This window comes from Xiphophorus hellerii, chromosome 6 (assembly GCF_003331165.1).
Source record: "Xiphophorus hellerii strain 12219 chromosome 6, Xiphophorus_hellerii-4.1, whole genome shotgun sequence".
NCBI lineage: Eukaryota > Metazoa > Chordata > Actinopteri > Cyprinodontiformes > Poeciliidae > Xiphophorus > Xiphophorus hellerii.
In genome coordinates this window covers 23,275,364-23,295,617 of record NC_045677.1, presented here as the reverse complement: position 1 = coordinate 23,295,617, position 20,254 = coordinate 23,275,364, and the positions used below count along the sequence as shown (strand labels likewise).

General features: G+C 36.5%; 1 protein-coding gene across 4 annotated transcripts in view; it reads left to right on the top strand.

Moving 5' to 3' along the window:
* The window catches only part of mtcl1 (microtubule crosslinking factor 1), an 87,095-nt gene extending 67,472 nt beyond the window's left edge, over window positions 1-19,623 (top strand). For 2 of the 4 annotated variants that reach the window (XM_032566343.1, XM_032566342.1), the window contains 2 exons: window positions 295-790; window positions 17,067-19,623. In XM_032566343.1, coding sequence (XP_032422234.1) covers window positions 295-790; window positions 17,067-17,270 — 700 coding nt within the window. In that variant the 3' untranslated portion in view covers window positions 17,271-19,623. Of the gene's footprint in view, window positions 1-294; window positions 791-954; window positions 980-3,579; window positions 3,638-17,066 lie in introns of all 4 variants that reach the window. The other 2 variants (XM_032566344.1, XM_032566345.1) reach the window with 2 other exon arrangements.
* Window positions 19,624-20,254: the final 631 nt, after the last annotated feature.

Sequence of the window (20,254 nt, the reverse complement as noted above, 5' to 3'; positions counted from 1 at the left end):
GAAACCGCTTGCTACATTCTTGTTGGTTGTGCAGGAGGCTCCAGTTCTGTTTTTCAAAGATGTACAGTTGCATAATTGCACATCTTTTGCAGCCAATTTTACTTGCGAGTGTAAATGTTGATTTGGCGGCGTGGCCAGCAGCAGCTTATTTGGATTTAAAGTGACAAGAGGCCCTAAAACAGCTGAAAGGAGATCAAACTAGGAAGAACTGACCAATCTATCATTTGAATATGGTCTCAAAACTACAATATTATCATTTATCGCAATAATTACTGGTTCTTGTTGTCATGACAGCCCCACCGCCATGCCCTCCACCCCCCAGAAGGGCAACAGTGAGTCGGCGTGGGCGCGCTCCACCACCACCCGGGACAGCCCCGTCCACACCACCATCAACGATGGCCTCTCCAGCCTCTTCAACATCATTGACCACACGCCGGTCGTCTTCGAGAAGTTCAACAAATCCCCAAGCCGCTCCCGGCCGACGCCGCCCGCCACCGCAGAGCCCAGCCCGGCTCATGGCGGCGCCATCAGGGGACGGTCACCCAGCCCGGTGCAGCTGATTGTGGAGACGCAGGGCGACAGGAACCCAGAGGTGGTCAGCATCCGGCAGGACCTGTCCGCGCCACCGGGATACACGCTGGCTGAAAACGCGGCGCGTATCCTGAACAAGAAGCTGCAGGAGCAGAGCTTCAGGGAGGAGCGGCGGCCGCAGGCGGGCGGGCAGGGCGGCCACGGCAGGGATGCCGTCCGGACGGCGGAGACGGACAGAGGACAGTCTGGATGTATGGAGGTAAATATACAGACGCCCTGGATTCAGCGCTTCATCATGCAGTTGATCTGGCGGCCATGTTTTATGACACACTGATGCCTTGGATTCCCTTTGAAGACAAACAAGTTTTCAGTCGTAGTCCAGATAACAACATGAACTAAAATGTTGATTTTTTTTTCTCTCAGATTGAAAACACTGACTGATGCGATGGTAATGTTAAAACATTTAGCTCTCCTCAGAAACACTGAGCCTCTCTGCTCTGCTGCATGCTGGGAGTTTCTTCTTCTCTCTGTATCTTCCTTCTGCTTGTAGTCTGTCTTCTGGCCTCCGAATTTTACTGAAATACGCTTCACTTTGCTGATAACTGGAGCTGTGACGTCAATATTGCACAGACTTATAGCTTAAGAGTGAAATTATTAATCAATCTTTTAGGGCTGGGCGATAATTCAATGTTATTATTTTATTGATTATTTGATATTTTAATATTTAACTTTTGGAAGATAAATTCCTTGTGTTTCTAGGATTTAGAGTGATGCCCAGGGCGGCCATCTTGTTTTAGAGCTTCTATTTACTTGAACTTTGAACTCAGGTAAATTCTATTAGGGCCAGATAGAGCTGGACAATAAATCAATAACAATATATATCGCAGTGGACACATAATCATTATCAATAGATAATACATCTGATCAAATGTTCAATATATAGAATATTCTCTGAACTCCTCGCACGGCATTCTGGGGGATGTAGGCAGAGGAAAGATTTTAACAGCTCAATCTCTCTCACATCCAGCTAAGCAATATTGGTGGAATCAGCTGACTAACTCACTCACTCTTTGGTTACCTAGCAACTCGCTCATTCTGTGGTTACCTAGCAACAACTTGGTGAGTAACATACGCAGCAGCAGTTTAAAGTTCCGCCATAACTGCTGAAAAATTAAAAAAAAACAGCTTTGAGTGAAAACTGTGGATAAAACAGGAAAGATCATGCCACCAGTTTGGCAGAATTTCAGATATACATATATATATAAAAAATGTATCAATAATTATAAATATATACATTCATCGATATCGAAATGGTTATATCGGGGCATTTTTTTTCAGCCATATTGCCCAGCAAACTACAGTTATTTTTTCTTTTACTTGCAACAAAGTCATAATATCACAAGAATAATTCTGTAATATTAGGAGAATAAAATGGAAATTTTATGAGAACTTCAACAATAAAAATAGCATAAAATTAAAATGAGGAATGTTGCAGATCTTGTAAAATCATACTTTATTATAAGTCTTGCAAATAAGGAAATACTTCATTTTTTAACATATTAGCATCAAATTCTTACTAGTAGCAGCACTTTGGAACGATTGTGGATATGACTTAATCTATTTCAAATTAAAAACTGAGCTGGTCACATTAAATCCGTATAACTTTTGAAACATTTCAGAACGGATGAGTGAAATAAAACCCCTTTTTGAAAACATTTTCTGTTTGTAATTTATTTTTTAGAAAAGAAAGTTAAAAAAAATTGATAAAAATCACATCTGATATGAAAGAGAGCCACATCGCCCAGCCCTACAAATATCACTGAATCCAATTAAATCCTTAACCAGAATGCATAAGCAGTTGTGGTTTGAGTGGCTTGATCAAATCAGAGCTTCAGCCGTTCAGAGAAAATATATCTGCAATAAATACACATAATTAAAATAATAAACTGTTAATGTTTATCAATTCATTGCAAAAATACTTTACCCTATAAAAAAATTAAATGTTGTATCCTTAAAGAGTTGTTGTGTATGGTGATAGATCTCCAGTAGCAGTCAGTGTTGCTGCGGAACTGAAGATGCTTCTGACTGAAGAGTGCTGCTACATGATGGTCTCATGACTGTTACGCTTAGCAGTTGATTACAACTGCTAATCAGATGCTCCCAGTTGTAAAAACAACACCTTGTTGCCATGGTTACACGTCATAATAACTGTCCAAAAGTAAAAAAAAATGTTGGAGCAAAAATCCCTCCAAAACCAGAAGGAATAATTATCCAAAAAATGGTAACACCTCAACCAAAAGATTGTGAAATAAAGTTTATAAACGAAGCTAATCACAACTACACTGCAAAAACACAAACTCTTACCAATTATGTTTGGTCAATTTATAAATAAGTTGACATTGACGTTGGAATGTTTTACAGTATTTGAACCAGATGAAGCTAAAACTGTGACTTGAGGAGTTCTGGGTGGAACATATTTACAGACTAAGGGTTGTAAAATGTTTGTTTTTTTCTGATTTTTGGCTTACATGCTGCTTTGAGTGTGTTGTTCTTCCAGCAAATTACCTTTTAGAGTGTGTATACTCCAGTTAACAATTAGTCAATCACCAATTTAGCTGGCGATTAATCACAATTAATCACACATTTCAGCCGGTCTTCTGAAAGTAATCAGAATGAATTTTAAGTTATCCAAGTAAAAGAGGCTAAATATCAAATGCGCACCACACTTTTCAGATTTTTATATTGAAAAACATAAATAAAAATCCACTTAACTGGAAGGAAGCTACAGGATTTTCAAAACTCACTGACATGGAAGTTAGCTGTTTCTTCTGCTGCTTTTTATTCCAGGTTTGTTTAACTGCTCTGTGATCTGGAGGCTGCAACTCGCCACCCTGTGTCTGCTTTCAATTTGCAAATCCTTCTTTTCCGTTGCTCAGTTTTATAAAATAACATTTCCTGCTCTATATCTTCCCCTCCTCTCCCCCGTTTCCTCCTCTTCCTCCTCTCTCGGCTCGCTCTGTCCCTCCTCTTTCCTGTCCGCTGATCCAGAACCACACTGTCATACTAACAACTCCTTGGGGACTCTAATTCTGCTTGTCTCCATGATGTAAGTTCCTCTTCCTCCTCCTTCTGTTCTTCTTCTTCTCCCTTGTCCTGTGGCGGTGGGTTCACCGGGCTCGCGGACCTTTCACCTCCTCCACATGCCCTCTCCTCATGAATGCATGCTTCACAGGTCAGCAGCGTGTGAAGCCGTCGGCGCGGTCGTCACGTTGCGCCATGCCTGTGTTGGTTCTGCTCCTTCGTGGTGATGCATGCTCTGTTTATCTCTGTAGGACCCGACTGCTGGTTTTGCATGTTGTTGTCCATTAAATATCAGTTGCACAAATTCCACTACAACCCCATTCTGTTTGTTACAGTATTAATATTCAGATGAAACTTATCCACACTTTTTGCACTTAGGATGTAAAACAGCCTCTGTTCTCATTCAGAGCCGGCCCAAAGCATACGCAAGTTAAAGCTGCAGTTTGTAACTTTTAAATAGGCAGGAAAAAACAGCAAAGGTGGGCAGAGTATCCAAAACATGTACTCAAGTAAGAATAGATATACTATTTATACTCAAGTTAAAGTAAAAAGTAGCCGTCCGAGAAATTACTCAAGAATAAAAAAGTATTTAGTAAAAAGTCTACTGAAGTACTGAGTAACTCATCAAATTATCAATCATTTAATATTTTAAAATTACATCATTAGTTTGACCAAAATATAAAGTGAAGTGGAAATTTTGGTATTTTAAGGACAAAAATGACAATAATTCATATAAGTAACAAAAAAATAACAAAATCAGGCAAAAGAAAATGTTTCCAAACCAGTTTCTTAAGAAATCTTTATAAAAACTGCAGGTATCTGTCATATATAGATATATTGTATCTATCTATATATAGATAGATATATCTCTATATACAGTAGATATACAGTAGATACAGTATATCTCTCTATATATGTTATTATTTTTCTTTTCTTTTATATGTATGTGTGTGTGTGTGTGTAAAGTAACAGGAACTGCGTTTCTATTACAAATGTGCACAAGATCTTGTTGATATTCTGCTAATGTTGAAAAAACACAATTTTTGTTTCTATTAAAAAATCAATTAAAAAAATCTCCCGTGAATAAGTTTATTTAAAAACATGCTGTGCCGTCATCCTCCCACCACTTCCTATCGTCTTCTTCGTCTTTTCCGCCAGTAGTAACATCCGGTTGTTGGTCATGTGACTCCTGTGATGTGAAACAAGTCGTCCCATCGCACTTTTGTGAAACACTCCAATTTCGAAAAATGACTTTTTTTATTTCCTTTTTGCACATTTATTTTTGTAATTCCAATTTTTGCTGTTATGTGGTCAATGGAAACGCATCAACATACAAAAATAATACAAAACAAACAGACTTTCACATTATTTTTTATAGTTGTTAAACAAATAATAGGTAAATACCTTCCTGCTGTTTGGGAAATATAAAATATTAAACTTCTTATGTTGTTTACTGTAAATATAGTTTTTATCTACTTATGTTACTTTCAAATAACTAAAATAATATGGCACACTTAGATACCACCCTGCATTTCAAAATTCAATTTTTTTATTTTAGATTGCTACATAATAACACTGGTCTGATGTAAGCTAGTTACAAAATGATGCTGATGACAGCAGGTATGTTAGCGTAGCTTAGGAATGATAAAACATCTGCTGTTGTGTTGTATGGGGGGCCCAAATGAAAATCTACTTTGGGCCCCAAAAATGCTTGGGCCGGCCCTGCTCTCATTCACATATTAAAGGTGTTTTTGGGAAGTTGACATTTGTGGATTTTAACATTAACATAACTTATTCCATAACTTTATTACTCACTTTGTATGTTGTGCATGTGCTACAAACCACTAACAACAAACAAACTATTAACCTTTGACCTTATCACTCATGTGTTGATGCTATTTATGAAGACGAAATGTTAAAGGGAATAAATCAGTTTTCATTCAACTTTTCCTTTTGAATTGGGTTTAGCTGAGAGGTGTGTGAATAAATCCAAAATATTAATAATGCTGAAGTTGGTATCAGCATCGTGTCGATACTAATGTGGTCAAATTGATACTTTAGTCTCAGAATCCATCTTGATTTTTTTTTTACTTTTGCATTGTACTTTCTGAATGCCATCTCAAAAATATCTTGTTTAGATTTGCTCTCAATTGGTAATTTTTTGCACTTTTTTGCAAACTTTTGTTTTTCTATTTATCAAGTTAATGTGTTGTAACAACATAATTTAAAGGAAAATCCACAAAAACACCTCATGGTCAGAAGGTTGATGATATATAAGTATCATCAACTTATATATCATCAATAATAAACTTAAATAATAAAAAACATCAATATTTTTTATATTGATATAACTTAAATAATAAAAAATATCAACTTAAATAATAAAAAATATCAATATTGATATCAGTATTGGTGACTCTGTATTTACTTTAGTATCCGATCAATACAAAACTTTGCAGAATTGCACATCTAGTTTAGGCTAGCAGCTAATACCAAAGCTAGTTCCCAAACTACCGAGCCACTTAATAAAGTAGAATATTATTCAAGTAAATTTATCACTAAGTGAAACACATTATATAGATTAATTACTCTCAGATGGATATTTAAAAGCCAACAAAAAGTATAATTTTTTATCAATTAGTTGCTTATATGCTAACTCGTTTGTGTTTAGCTGACTACAGAGAGTAAATAAATGTAAAGTTAGAATTTTTTATGTTATTTTAAATTGTGTCACTTTATTATAATATAGAAAAATGAGATTTATCCAACTAGCTTCAGCTTAGATAAATGTAACACTTTCTAGCTAACATGTTCTGTTTACCAAAGCTACTATAAAAATTATGAAATAAAATTTTTACTTGCCAAAATTTTATTTATTGCTTAAAAGCTTGGATATGAAAAGCCAAACATATATTTAATCACAAATGTATTATTTTCCTCACCAGCAGCAGAATCTCCTGCATCAATTTATTCAGTACAAAAAAGGTAAACCTTAAATTTGAATACATTTATCAAATGGAAAAAAAGTAAAAGTTTTTACAAATTATTTACCAATCCTGACATATATTTCCAATAAAAATATTTTTTTTTACATTAAACTTTTAATTTGATCCACTTTTCATAACCACACATTATTTCTTATTCTTAGCGTGTATTCTGAAGTATTATTGAATAAGTATAGATCATTATGAATTGATTAATAATCATGCAAAACCACAGTTGGGATCCTAAAACTCATCAGATTTGGGTGTTTTGATCGTTTGTTCATCTAAAAGTTGCTCTAGTAAAAAACGTCTGACAGATTTTACAGGTTGGATGTTTTTCCATTTGAGCTGCTTTTAAATCAGACTAACGCTGTTTCCACTAGGTTCACTTCTATATGTCATAATATCATTTGTGATGGTTTATCTTCACCTCTCCAGTGCATTATGGGATTGTTTTTCCTCCAGGTTGATCCGATTGTTTCCTTTGACAAAAGATGAAGATGACTGATGGCGTTTTTATTTTCCTTTTAAAAATATACTTTTATACACATTTAACACATTTGTGTTGTAAAAAAACATCAAATAATTCAATTTAAATGTAAAAACCCTAAATTTAGTTTGCCCAGGATGGAAAATGTTTAATTTTATTCATGACAATTGTCCCTGACAGTTGCTTCATGAAATAATATTGAATTATTTATGTGCTTTTTGTGACATTAAACATTCAGATATGTTAGTATTTATTTCTCAGTTAATTTTTTATTTCAATAAGTTGTTTTGGAAAAGATTAAGGGTTTTCCGTTGGTTGACCCGGAACGAAGACTGTTTCTGCCATGTTAAAGAAAATAATAAACATATTTTTAGCTGCTTAATTAACATACAGTTTTAATCTAAAGTAAATATGGCAGATTTAGATTTAAAATAATTTATTTAATCAGAAAGTTTGCTTCTGATTAGAAATTAGATAGAATCCCTCAAAAGATAATAAAATCATCTAAAATGAGATTTATATATTTTTTCTTTACATCTTATTAAATGGAAAGAAATGAAGGAGCTAGTGTGCATTCAGAAATTCAGGATTTGTGTTTTTCCGTCTTTGCTGTTCTAATGTACGTATGTTGGGCTGTTTTCCAAAAAGCTGGAAATGTTGATTTTAGATCTTTGATCTGATGTTTTTGCGACAAAAACTTTGCAAAGTCCTGCAAGCCGCCGTCAAACGCCTGGATTTCTGAATCAGTTTTAACCAGGAACACATTTTCCATCCCCGTTATCGATCACTGCGATCATGTCGCTTAACAAGTGAAATCATTTTGTGAGAAATACATTTGGTTATTTTAAGTGAGTTTAGAAAACAGTTTGTTGATCCGAAGTATTTTAGAAGACAGAAAAGCCTAACTCAACTCCCACCTGAGAGATTTAATTAAAGGGCCTGTGTTGTGTAAAAATTAACGTTTTTGAGCTTTACGTTATGTTAGAATTTTATTCCCTCCTCAAAAACGTACCTGGAGTGTTGTTTTGATTCTTTTATGCATGTTTGAGAAATCCTTTAATCTCCAGGGCAACCATTAAGCTGTGCAAAACGCCTGGGTGGACCTAGCCCCGCCTTCGAGGCGCAGCTCCTCCTCAGAGCTGCAATTTCAACGTTTCCAGCAGAAATGAGCAAACACTGTTTGGAAATGTTGGTCAGCTGAGCTCCGTAAGGAGGCAACTTCTCAGTGAAATGCTGGTAAAAACATTAAAGGGTTAATAAAGGAGCCATGTTGTGATAACCTCCTAAAGGCGGAGTTTCTTAAAGAGACAGAGGCATTAAATTCCAAAGTCATATTTGATCTACGGTGAACCCTCTCTATAACGCTGTTCACCTTTCACGGTCTCGCTGCTTCGCAGATTTTTTTTGTGCAGGTTTTTTCAGTGCATTGTGTTCTGCGTCCTGATTGGCTAAACATTCTCTGCACTTCTTCTCTACCTGTGAGCCAATAACATTACGGTATTTAAATATACGTAATACAGCTTGGCAAATTTTGGTAAATGTTTTTGCAAAAGAAGAAAAAAAGAGCGACAACAACTACCGATAACTATGTTCTTCTTTCGAAAGGAAACACCTTCACCGCAGGCTTCAGGAGAAAAAGCCACTAGAGAGCAGAGTCAGGCCGCAGCGCCCCAGTCAGAGGAACAGTGAAATACGCGAGTCACAGTTTGTCCTACTGTACTTCGTATTGATGATTAAAATGATTATTTTACTGTAGTTATTTACTGTAGTAATAAAGCGTTATATTTGTTTAGAAAAATGCTTGGGCCTGAAATGATGAAATAATTTCCCTGCTGGGATGAATAAAGTAATTCTATTCTATTCTATTCTAAAACAGGTTTTGTTCTTTGATTTCAATATAGAGTGTTTAATTATGCGCTATAATAATTGTAAAAAGTAAAAGTAACTACTTCACGGATTTCGCCTATCACGGGTTCTTTTCGGAACGCAACCCGCGTGAAAAGTGAGGATTCACTTTAATCTATATTGCAAAAAAAGACAGGTAGAGGAGAAGTGCGGAGACTGTTTAGCCAATCAGGACGCAGAACTCGATGCACTGTGAAAAAAACTGCACAAAAAAAATCTGCGAGACGGTGAAAGGTGAACAGGGTTATAACGACGGTTCACCGTAGATCAAATATGACTTTGGAATTTAATGCCTCTGTCTCTATAAATTTATATATATATATCGGTAGAGGTAGATATATAGATAGATTGATTGATATCGACATATCAATCAATCTACCTCTACCGATATATATATATATATATATATATATATAGATATATATCTATATATATATAGATATATATCTATATATATATAGATATATATCTATATATATATATAGATATATATCTATATATATATAGATATATATCTATATATATATATCTATATGTATATAGCTATATATATATGTATATAGATATATTTACATCAGTAGAGGTAGATATATAGATAGATTGATTGATATAGATATATACAGTACAGACCAGAAGTTTGGACACAACTGTGTCTGTGCTGTATATATCTATATACATAGCTCTATATATCAGTATGTACTATTTACTATATATATATATATATATATAGAGAGAGAGAGAGAGAGAGAGAGAGAGAGAGAGAGGAAGGTATATATATATATATATATATATATATATATATATATATATATATATGCATGTATATGTGTGTGTGTATATACAGTACAGACCAAAAGTTTGGACACACCTTCTAATTCAATGGGTTTTCTTTATTTTCATGACTATTTATAAGCAATAAATCCCACTTATTAACCTGACAGGGCACACCTATGAATGAAAACCATTTCAGGTGACTACCTCTTGAAGCTCATCAAGAAAATGCAGAGTGTGTGCAAAGCAGTAATCACAGCAAAAGGTTGCTACTTTGAAGAAACTAGAATATAAGGGGTATTTTCAGTTGTTTTACACTTTTTTGTTTAGTGCATATTTCCACATGTGTTATTCATAGTTTTGATGCCTTCAGTGTGAATCTACAATGTCAATAGTCATGAAAATAAAGGAAACTCATTGAATTAAAAGGTGTGTCCAAACTTTTGGTCTGTACTGTATATAGGCCTATATATATATATATATACAGTATATCCGTATATGTATATAGAGAGAGGTAGAGGTAGATATACTGTATATAGATTGATTGATATCTAGATATATATATGTATATACTGTATATACACAGTATATATATATTTATATATATTTATAGAGAGAGACAGATTTATATATAGATATACAGTAGATAGATATCTATGTCTATATATATAATTAAATTTAGATATAGATATATATATCTTCCCCAGAAAGATAAATAGTTTTCAAAGTTTTTTCCAATTTGAGGTTTAGACTTCTAAAAGCCTCTTTTAGTTCCATGCTGTTTACATTTTCTTTCCCAAATCTCCCTTTAATTAATAAATTGTGTTTGTCTTATTTTCTGTTTAGAATTAGAAATAAAAATCTTACAATGGATGAACATGAGTACGGATGTTGTTGAACGTGGGGGAAGCCGGAGCACCCGGAGTGAACCCACAGCTACACGGAGAGACGCTTCCCACCGTGCAGTCCTGGCTTTTTAATATTAAAATGTCCAATTAACAACAACAGTAGCTCTTTATCCAATTACCACCAATCACCCAACCCACACAGGGCCCCACCCCCCTTTTAAATCTAATGTACTGGAGACATAAATTGATGTCTACGCTGGATGGACGTCACTTCTGCCTTTGAACTGGCGCAGACATGATGGAGTTACAGCCTTTTTGATTCGCCTCCACAGAGAAATCTTTTTAATGGGGCTCTCTTCTGGTTCAGAGACGTTGTTCTGCTGAGCCGGCTCTTTGGCTGCTTGAGTCTCTGATTCCTCGGGTGTTGTTTGGATTACATCTTTGTTTAATGTAACCTCTACCTGTGGAGGCGATGTTCTCTGGTTTTTCATCAGACCACTCTCCCCTTCTGTGGAAACGACAGGAACCTTACCTGTTACATCTACTGAGACTTTGCAATGTTTTGTCTCTGTTTGCTCAGACGCTGCCTGTGGGATCTCTGGTATTATTTCTAAATCAGTTTTTGGCGTCTCCGTGTTCTGGATCAAGTTTTGATCCGTCTCTTTTGGGTTTAAAATGGTTTCCAGTTTAGCTTTCTTTGCCTTCTTTTTCTTACATTTTGATTCAGTCAGTGGCCTTTTGTCATCTGGCTGATCCCCATTTTGTTGTATTTCAGGGACCATCTGGTCTTCAGTCGCCGGCTGTCGTTTACCAATCACTGTTTCATTTTTATGAATCTCAATTATGATGGTGCCTGTCTGATCCCCGACTGTTTCCGGTATTGAAACTTCTTGTTCTGTGTTTTCTACAGAAACTTTATCATTGTTGAGGTTTTCAGAGGCAACTTTCATTTCTACCTTTCTCTTGTTCTTGCGTTTATATTTCTTTGGTGGTTTTCTCTCTTTCTGGTCTCCATTTTGTTGGGTTTCACAGACCGTTTCTTCTTCAGTGGTCTGTTGTACTTTAGCGATGACTGTTTCTTTTGTATGAATCTCAGTTTTAACAGAGGCTGTCTGATCCTCAACTCTTTCTACTGTAGAAACTACTTCATGATCAGTTTTTTCTCCATAAAGGTTTTCATTTTTGAGGGTCTCCAGCTCACAATCAGCTTTTATTGCTGCCTTTCTCTTGTTCTTGCATTTATATTTCTTTGGTGGTTTTTTCTCATCTTGCTGGTCCCCATTGTGTTGGATTTCAGAGACCATTTCTTCTTCAATGATCTTCTCTATGTTAGCGATCTCTGTTTCTATCATATGAATGTAATTTTTAATGGACACTATCTGATTCCCACCTGTTCCTACTATAGGAACTTCTTCTAGTTCACTGTTTTCATTATTGAAGGTCTCCAGCTCACAGGAAGCTTTCATTGCTGACTTTCTCTTCGAAGGTTTTTTCTCATCTTGATGGTCCTGGCATCTGGATTCCAGCATATCCATCTCAGTTTGCGTGGAAATAGTTTGACAGACTGGTTTTAGTGGATAACTGGTTTCCAGCATATCCATCTCAGTTTGCGTGGAAATGGTTTGACAGACTGGTTTTGGTGGATAGCTGGTTTCCAGCATATCTATCTCCGTTTGCGTTGAAATGGTTTGAAGGACTGGTTTTAGTGGATAGCTGGTTTCCAGCATATCTATCTCCGTTTGCGTTGAAATGGTTTGAAGGACTGGTTTTAGTGGATAGCTGGTTTCCTGCATATCCATCTCAGTTTGCGTGGAAATGGTTTGACAGACTGGTTTTGGTGGATAGCTGGTTTCCAGCATATCTATCTCCGTTTGCGTTGAAATGGTTTGAAGGACTGGTTTTAGTGGATAACTGGTTTCCTGCAGATCCATCTCAGTTTGCGTGGAAGCAGATTGATAATTGGCTGCTTTCTGCTTTGGGCTTTCTTGTGAATCTGTCTGAATTTGTACAGAAACCATTAACTTTTTGCTTTGTCTTCTCTCTGAGAGTACTTTCCTCATCATATCTTTCTCCTGTCTAAGTCTAGCATTTAGTTTTTTGTTTGTGTCAAACATCTCATCAAGCTGTTTCATTAGGTATTTCTCTACTTCTTTGAATCTCAATTCAGTTTCCTTAAATTTGGCAAGACATGTACACTTTGCTTGGCTTGTCTTTTCAGAAGAGTGGGGCAAGTTTTGAATTTCATTTAAACTCTCTCCTTGAACATTTTCTGCTGTTTGATTATGAGGAACCTCCGTTAAATTCTCTGTTTGGATCTTGTCCTTTTTCAAGGAAGCTGCCTCATCCCGTTCTTGTGCCGGCATTGAAACATTTGGGGATTCAATATTCTCAGCAATAAAACTTATATCTATGCGCGGTTCTGACTTGGGGAGCGTTTTCCAAATTGTCTTCTTTCCGCTGATGGGCAAAGCTGCCTGAAAACTTTGGTTTTCCGTCAGAGGACCGTTATTGACGTCACTGTTTTCAGAAAAAAACGCAAGATCTATGACAGCATCAGGCTCGGGGAAAGATTTCCATAACAGTGGCGTCTTCTTGATGCGCTTCGTCTTTAATGTTTGTTTATCCTCTTTCTGATCCACTTTCTTCTGTGATTTTGAGATGTTTTTCTTTTCAGTGACCAGTTCTGTTATAGAAATCACAGGTTCCTCTCTGCAAATTTCCTTCTTTAAGGAATTTTCCTGACCACCTTCTTCTTCAGGCAGAGAAGTGTCCTGCTTTTTAACATTTTCAATGCCAGACTTAAAGGACTGTTCCTTCTCTGGTGTCTCCTGCAGTACGGAGATCGATTCCTGTTTGGTATCCAGTGAAGCGTCTTCCGCTCCAGTACTTTCAGCTGAAATCCTTTGATCAGCAGGGGCATGTTTCTCCAGCCAGATTTGAAATGGTATCCTTTTCTTCTTGTTGCGCCTGGTTGTTGGTGGCTGTTCCTTAGACATAGAGGGCTGTTCCTTCTCTGCTATGTCGATTGTCTCCTGCACTCCAGCGATGGACTCCTCCTCGCTGACCAGTGAATCGTTCTGCTTTTCATTATTTCCTGCAGAAATCTCTTGGTCAATGGGTACTTGTTCCTCCGAACAAGTTTTAATTGGTACCTGGTTCTTCTCATTGGACTCACTCTCAGGTGTCGGTCTGTCCCCTTTTTGATCCACTGTCTCCAGATCTTTGGCGATCGATTCATTTTCAAAAACCAGTGAAGCGTCCTGCTGTTCGATATTTTTAGCAGAAATCTTAAGCTCTTGCTGCTCCAACCAGACTGCAAATGGCACCTTCTTCTTCTTGTGCTTGAGCGGATTGGGTGGCTGTAATTCCCTTTCGGCGATGTTGTTGGATGCAACCTCTTCGACTCTTGGTTGGCTGGACTCCATTTTATCCTTTGCTTGTTTCAGCTTCTAAAATCACTTTTCTAAAAACTCGGTAAAGAATTCACGATAAGTTTGATGTCAATCTCCAAAAGAAATGTCCACCAAACAAATCTTACTGTGAACTGCTAAATAAATTCTCGAGAGAAACTATCAACAACGGCTGCTAAACGGCTGTGATGAAAGTAGATGATGTGAGGCGTTTATATAATCGCTGGTGATGTCAGAATTCTGCCTTTGGAGTTATATTGTGATGTCACCTTGTGATGTCACAGTGTCGTTTAATATTCAGAGCCGGCTTGTCTGATGGATTTTTTATTAACATGACGTATGCGCGCGCAACCTGACTGCAGAAAGAGTCAGTGGGCTTTTAAACTGTCACTGGTTGCCATAGTTACCAGTGACGTGCGGTCAGGGGACGCAAGTGAGCCAGAGCCACACCTGTCATAATGGAAAAATATAATGATAAAATAATTTATATTGCTATTTTGTACTGTAAAGTAATTATTTTTTATTTAGCTTAACCAATTTTTATTATTTTATTCTTCAAAATTGCTCAATTTTCGCATTTTCCCATTCAAATGCTCGGAAGCCCAGCCGGTGAGGCAGCAGCCAGGTGAGCCTCACCTGAGATTGCGCAACCTCCCGCTAACTGCCATTCGATGAGAGCAAGTTCCTCCTGTCTGTACGTCGCCAATAAAATGGTTATAAAAACATTTCATATATGAGCTGATTTTCCATAAGTTAGCTTATGTATTTAATGTACAGTGTTTTTTGTCACCAACTGTGTGTGTAACGCGCTTCGTGGGCTGAAGAGCGATCAGAAACGGCAGAGAACAGATTAGAGGTGAGGCAGGCAGTTCTCTTGCCTCATGGCAGGGGGCGCTCATGATCCCAGACATTGTGACTCTACAACTGCAGAGTAAGAGACAGTAACAGCGAGCTAGCCATGGAGCTAGCCATGGAGCTAGCCATGGAGCTAGCCATGGAGCTAGCCATGGAGCTAGCCATGGAGCTAGCCATGGAGCTAGCCATATAGTAAAGTGCAGCGATATATTTATAGTTTTCTCCTCCTTCCACAGCAATCACTTGTTAATAATGGCAAAATAAACATTAAGCCTAAAACCATGTTACTAACAGACTGAATGTTCTGCCCTTTGGGTGGGAAATATTTCAGTGGGTTTTTTTTAGGGACCTTGTTGTCAGTTGCTATGGCAACGTGTCTGCGTGTAGCCTGGCCGATGCAGAAAGTCGTGGTTTTGAGTTGCACTTAAACGGGTTTTCCATTTGCTGTGGAGCACAGCGCGAAATTAATAATGTCTAAATTTCCATGTTTCATTGAGTTAACGAAATTATTATACCGCGGCGGCGCGGCTATGGATGGCATGTAAAAGAATTGATTTTGCCTTCCAGCGTTGTCCGCATGCGCGAAATTTCCTTATGTAAACAATAACATGCGGGGGACGGAGGGGGGGCTGTATTTGTTTATCTGATTAAGAGTCAGGCCGCAGCGTCTCAGTCAGAGGAACAGCGAAATACGCGAGTCACAGTTTGTCCTACTGTACTTCGTATTGATGATTAAAATGATTATTTTATTGTAGTTATTTGCAAGAAAGCGTTATATTTGTTTTAAAAAATGCTTGGGCCTAAAAACAGGTTTTGTTCTTTGATTTCAAAATAGAGTATTTAATTATGCTGTATAATAATTGTAAAAAATAAAGGTAACTACTTCACGGATTTCGCCTATCACTGGGTCTTTTCGGAACGCAACCCGCGTGAAAGATGAGCGTTCACTGTATACACCATTTTTATCACAACTGAAGGTAAAATAGTTACTTGATTTTGCTATAAAACGATATTATGTGCCTGGAAAATATGATTCTGCCCCTTTAAGTTGAGTTTCTGAAGCAGTGAACCTGAAATCGTTTTTAGATTTTTCTCCTCGTCCTCTTTGCCTATTTTAAGCCAAGTAAGTGCTTTTTCTCTGCTTCTCTCTGCTGACATTTGGAGGAAATAAACGCATCAAACTTTTCCAACCTTTACGTTCGACTGAACGTTTTTAATCTTCCTCCTGTGACATTAAACATCTTCTACATTAACTGAACTCAACTACTCACATTTCCCTCACCTTGATGGTCGAAGTCGTCTTTAAAACATCCAGATGTTCTAACTTTCTCACCTGTGTTCCTCAGTTTCTGTTCACCAGAGGTGGGCACAGTGACGTAGATGAAGGTTTTCTGTTTGTTAAATGATCACAGATGAAGTAAAATCATCTTACAATAGAAAATTATGGCAACATCACCAATTATTTGTCTTTAAATAACCACAATATTTACTTTTTACACGTCTATCCAGTGATTTTTACTCAAATCTGCATTAAAATGAACGTATTTGGTTAAACACAGCAAGCATTTTTAAATAGAGTCTTTTATTATGTCGATAATTTGCAGAGGTAAGCATCCAAAATTTATACTCAAGTAAGAGTTTTGCTACCTCAGCATATTTTTATTCAAGTAAAAATTTTTTGGTAAAAAGTCTATTCAAGTACTGAGCAACTGATCAAATTATCCATCTCTTAATATTTAAAAATGACAAGATCAAATGGACCAAAATATGAAGTTGAGTGGAAATGTTGGTATTTTAAGCACAAAAGTGACAATAATTCATATAGGTATCAAAAATGAACAAAATCCAAGAACATAAATTTTTCCAAATCAGTTTTTTCAATAAAAAACTTATGAAACTTTAATAAAAACTGCAGGTGTGTCTCTGTGTCTGGTGATTTTTTGGTTAAAACATGTTTGATTTTCCATCAGTGGGTAGAAAATCCAGAAAATTTACTCAAATAATAAAATTACTCATGTAAATGAAAGAAGTACAGCGTAGTAAAAGTAAATATTTTTCAAAGAAATTACTCAAGTAAATGTAACTAGTTACTACCCAGCTCTCGTGTTCACCTTCCTCTTCGTCGCTCAGCTGCAGACGCCGTGTTGCTTTTCTTTTTCTTCTTCTCCTGACTGCTGCTTGTCGTTGGCAGGACCTGCCTCGGTCGCCGGTGGCGCCGCCTTTGGACTCCTGCTTCCTGCGGCCGGCCCGCCCGGCGAACCGCCGACCCCCGTCACGCTGGGCCGCGCGCTCCCCCTCCTCTTCACCCAAGTGGAGCGAGGGGACGAAGAGGAGGTTCACCTTCCCGCCGATGGGACACAGGAAGCCCATCCTGGAGGGAGAGGAACCGGCGTGACTTATCCCTCCCCCCTCTTCCTTCGTTTAAGCCGACCCAGTACCTCAGAATCGTCCCCCCAGAACGAGAGACCCATAAAGACATGGCGCCTGAACCGGGGGAGGATCTAATACGTAGCACCAGCGGATCACTAAAGGAACCAGGACTTTTTGGAAGAATCTGGAATGTACTGTAATATCATGGCATCACAGCGTTCAGTAAATCCATTTCCATCAGAGGTGCCTGTCCAGGTGCGTCTTAATGAATCAGAATATCACAGAAAAAATTAAATTCCTGCAGGATTTCAGTTCAAAATAATCGATATTGACAGAGTGAAATATTAATGTGTTTGCTTGTACTGAAATGTGAATTTCCTCTGGGATTAATAAAATAAACTCGATTCAGTTCAGTTGTGGCTTACAGATAATAAAAACCCTTAATTCAGTTTTTGGGAAATTTGAAAGTCCCATAAAAAAGGATTTTTAATATGGATTCATAGATATTAAAGGCCGATATTGATATTAATATTGCTGCTATAACCAATATTTACCAATATTATATATATTTTACTTCCTATTTGACACATTTGGAAAAAAAAATTGGTTGTTCATATCTGCCCAGTTTTATTCATCAGTCTGATACTGATGTGTTTAAAAGTGACTATCGGCCGATACCGATGTTAGTGCCGATATCCAACAGCAGTCAGTGTAACAACTTATCTAATGAAACCTCTGACTGAAGACTGTTGCTGTATGAAAGTGTCATGACATGCTAACAGCTCAATATCCGATATTCCAGAGTAACATGTCCTGAATGACATCATCAGTTGCTAGCAAGCACTACTGATCCACCTCCTTTGCTTTTGCTGCTCCTTTTTTTTTTATTTCTGTGGTTAGAAAGCCCCGCAGAGAGACGTTGGAGTAGGGGATGTGATCCTTTCTCTTAATAATCCATGGAGGAGATGGATTTCACTTTCTCCTTCTGTTATTTGAGGTAGTGATATGCTAATTAGCGGCTCCCTACTTTAAAAACAAACCGTGTTGCCAAGGTTACATGTAACCAAAAATCACTCCAGCTGTACTCCATCAAAAACTAAAGGAAATAATTGTCCAAACATCTTTTTTTTTTTTTTTTTACCTCCACCACCTTTTGTGTTCCTATACGTATTTACAGTCACACTTGTAGTTTTTCTGTAAACTCTTGTAGCCAAACATTTTGTTGACAAATTCACTATTGTGTCTTTGTGCAAAGGCAATAAAGTAAGTCTAAATATATTTTTTAAAAAGTATGAAAAAAAGTTTACAGAATGCAGACTAACAAAATATCTTTGCCTCCATTAGCGGCCAAATTCTAGAATTCAGTTTTTCCTTCCACTCAACTTTAACTTAGAGGACATTGCTGTGAACAGTAACCTTCTTTAGCAATGACCTTTTCTTTGTTAATCCTGTTTTTCATTGATTTTATGTAATTCTCTGAATTTCCCAAAAAAATTAAGTTAATTTCTTTGTTAGCTAAAAGCCATAATGATCAAAATTAATATAAATAAATGCTTGAAATATTCTCTGTTTTAGTAAATCTGTGTAAGTTAAACATTTTGAGCTGAATCGCTGAAACAAATGAGCTTTTTGGTGATATTCTAATTAATTGATACGCACTTGTATGTTTAAGTTACTCATTATCCCTCATATTTAAATGTATTTAAATGTATTTGCTGCAGTTTTTAACCTTTTTTCAGGAAAAAACTAGCTGAACATTGCACTGTTCTTTTCTGTTACCAATTTATTTTTTTACACCATTCATGCATCTGAACGTGATTTTTTTACTTTGCCTGTCTCTCGAGTTCACTTTTCTCTTTCAACACAAGAAAACAAAACAAATTTTGCTTTATTCTTCCGGCCTGAAGGGGAAACCCATGATGTCATTTCTGATGCTACCGTCCTTATTTATTTCTACGTTAAGATGAATGTTTGTCTCTGTTGACTTGATGAACCTGAAGAAACTTATGCATATTTGGAAGGCAGAATAAAACCAGTTTGCATGCCTTTTGAACACTAGCACTTTAGTGCATGTACATCCGAGCTCTAGTCTTTTGTGGTCACTCTGCTCGGCCGTGAGGAAAAACTCATCGCAAAGGGAATCTCGAGCTGATTTTGTTGTCACATAAAATACCAGTTTTTAAGTAAATTATTGTACCTTCTAGGCTGTCTTTGTTACTGTTGGATATGGATTTTTTTTTTCTTTTGACAAGAAAAATGGATTGTGAAAACAAAAATATGAATGTTTTAAATGGAACGTCTGTGTCAAAAAAAATGTCTAACAAGCTATAGTCTTATGAAAATATTAAATGGTAATAAACATGAATGTGTATTTACAAGTTCCCCTCTGGTTTCATGTGATTATGAGTTACAGGATGATCCCGGACGAGCCCCCAGTTTTTGCTTTGTTTTTAGAACATTAATTGACTTTTCAGCAAGATTTAGGAGCTTTTCAAAGTAAACAATTCCTTAATATACATTTTAAGAAGTACTAGTTCCACTACTAGATTACTTGACTTATAAAAAGATATTTTTCCCATTTCCTAAATTAAATAATCTGCCAGTAGAACTAGTACTGTCTTTTTTATTAGCAATTTCTAAGAATTATTGACCAAAAAGCTGCTTGTATGTTAGTTTTATCTTATTTTAAGATAAAACTTAAATAAGTGTGCTAAGATATTTGCACTAGAGATTAGACAAAAATACTTGGTAAGACTTTGTGTTTTTATAGTGTATTATATGAAAAATGATTTCAAGTCAAATACTCCTTAATATTTATTTATAAAGTTCTAGTTCTATTGGCAGATTATTTCACTTATAAGAAGAGATTTTTCTCATGTTACAAGTTAAATAATCTGCCAGTAGAACTTATACTTTTTAAATCAATTTTAAAGAATTATTGACTTAAAACAATGCTGAAAAGTTACTTGTAAGTTAATTTTGTCTTATTTTGTGTGCACTAAGATATTT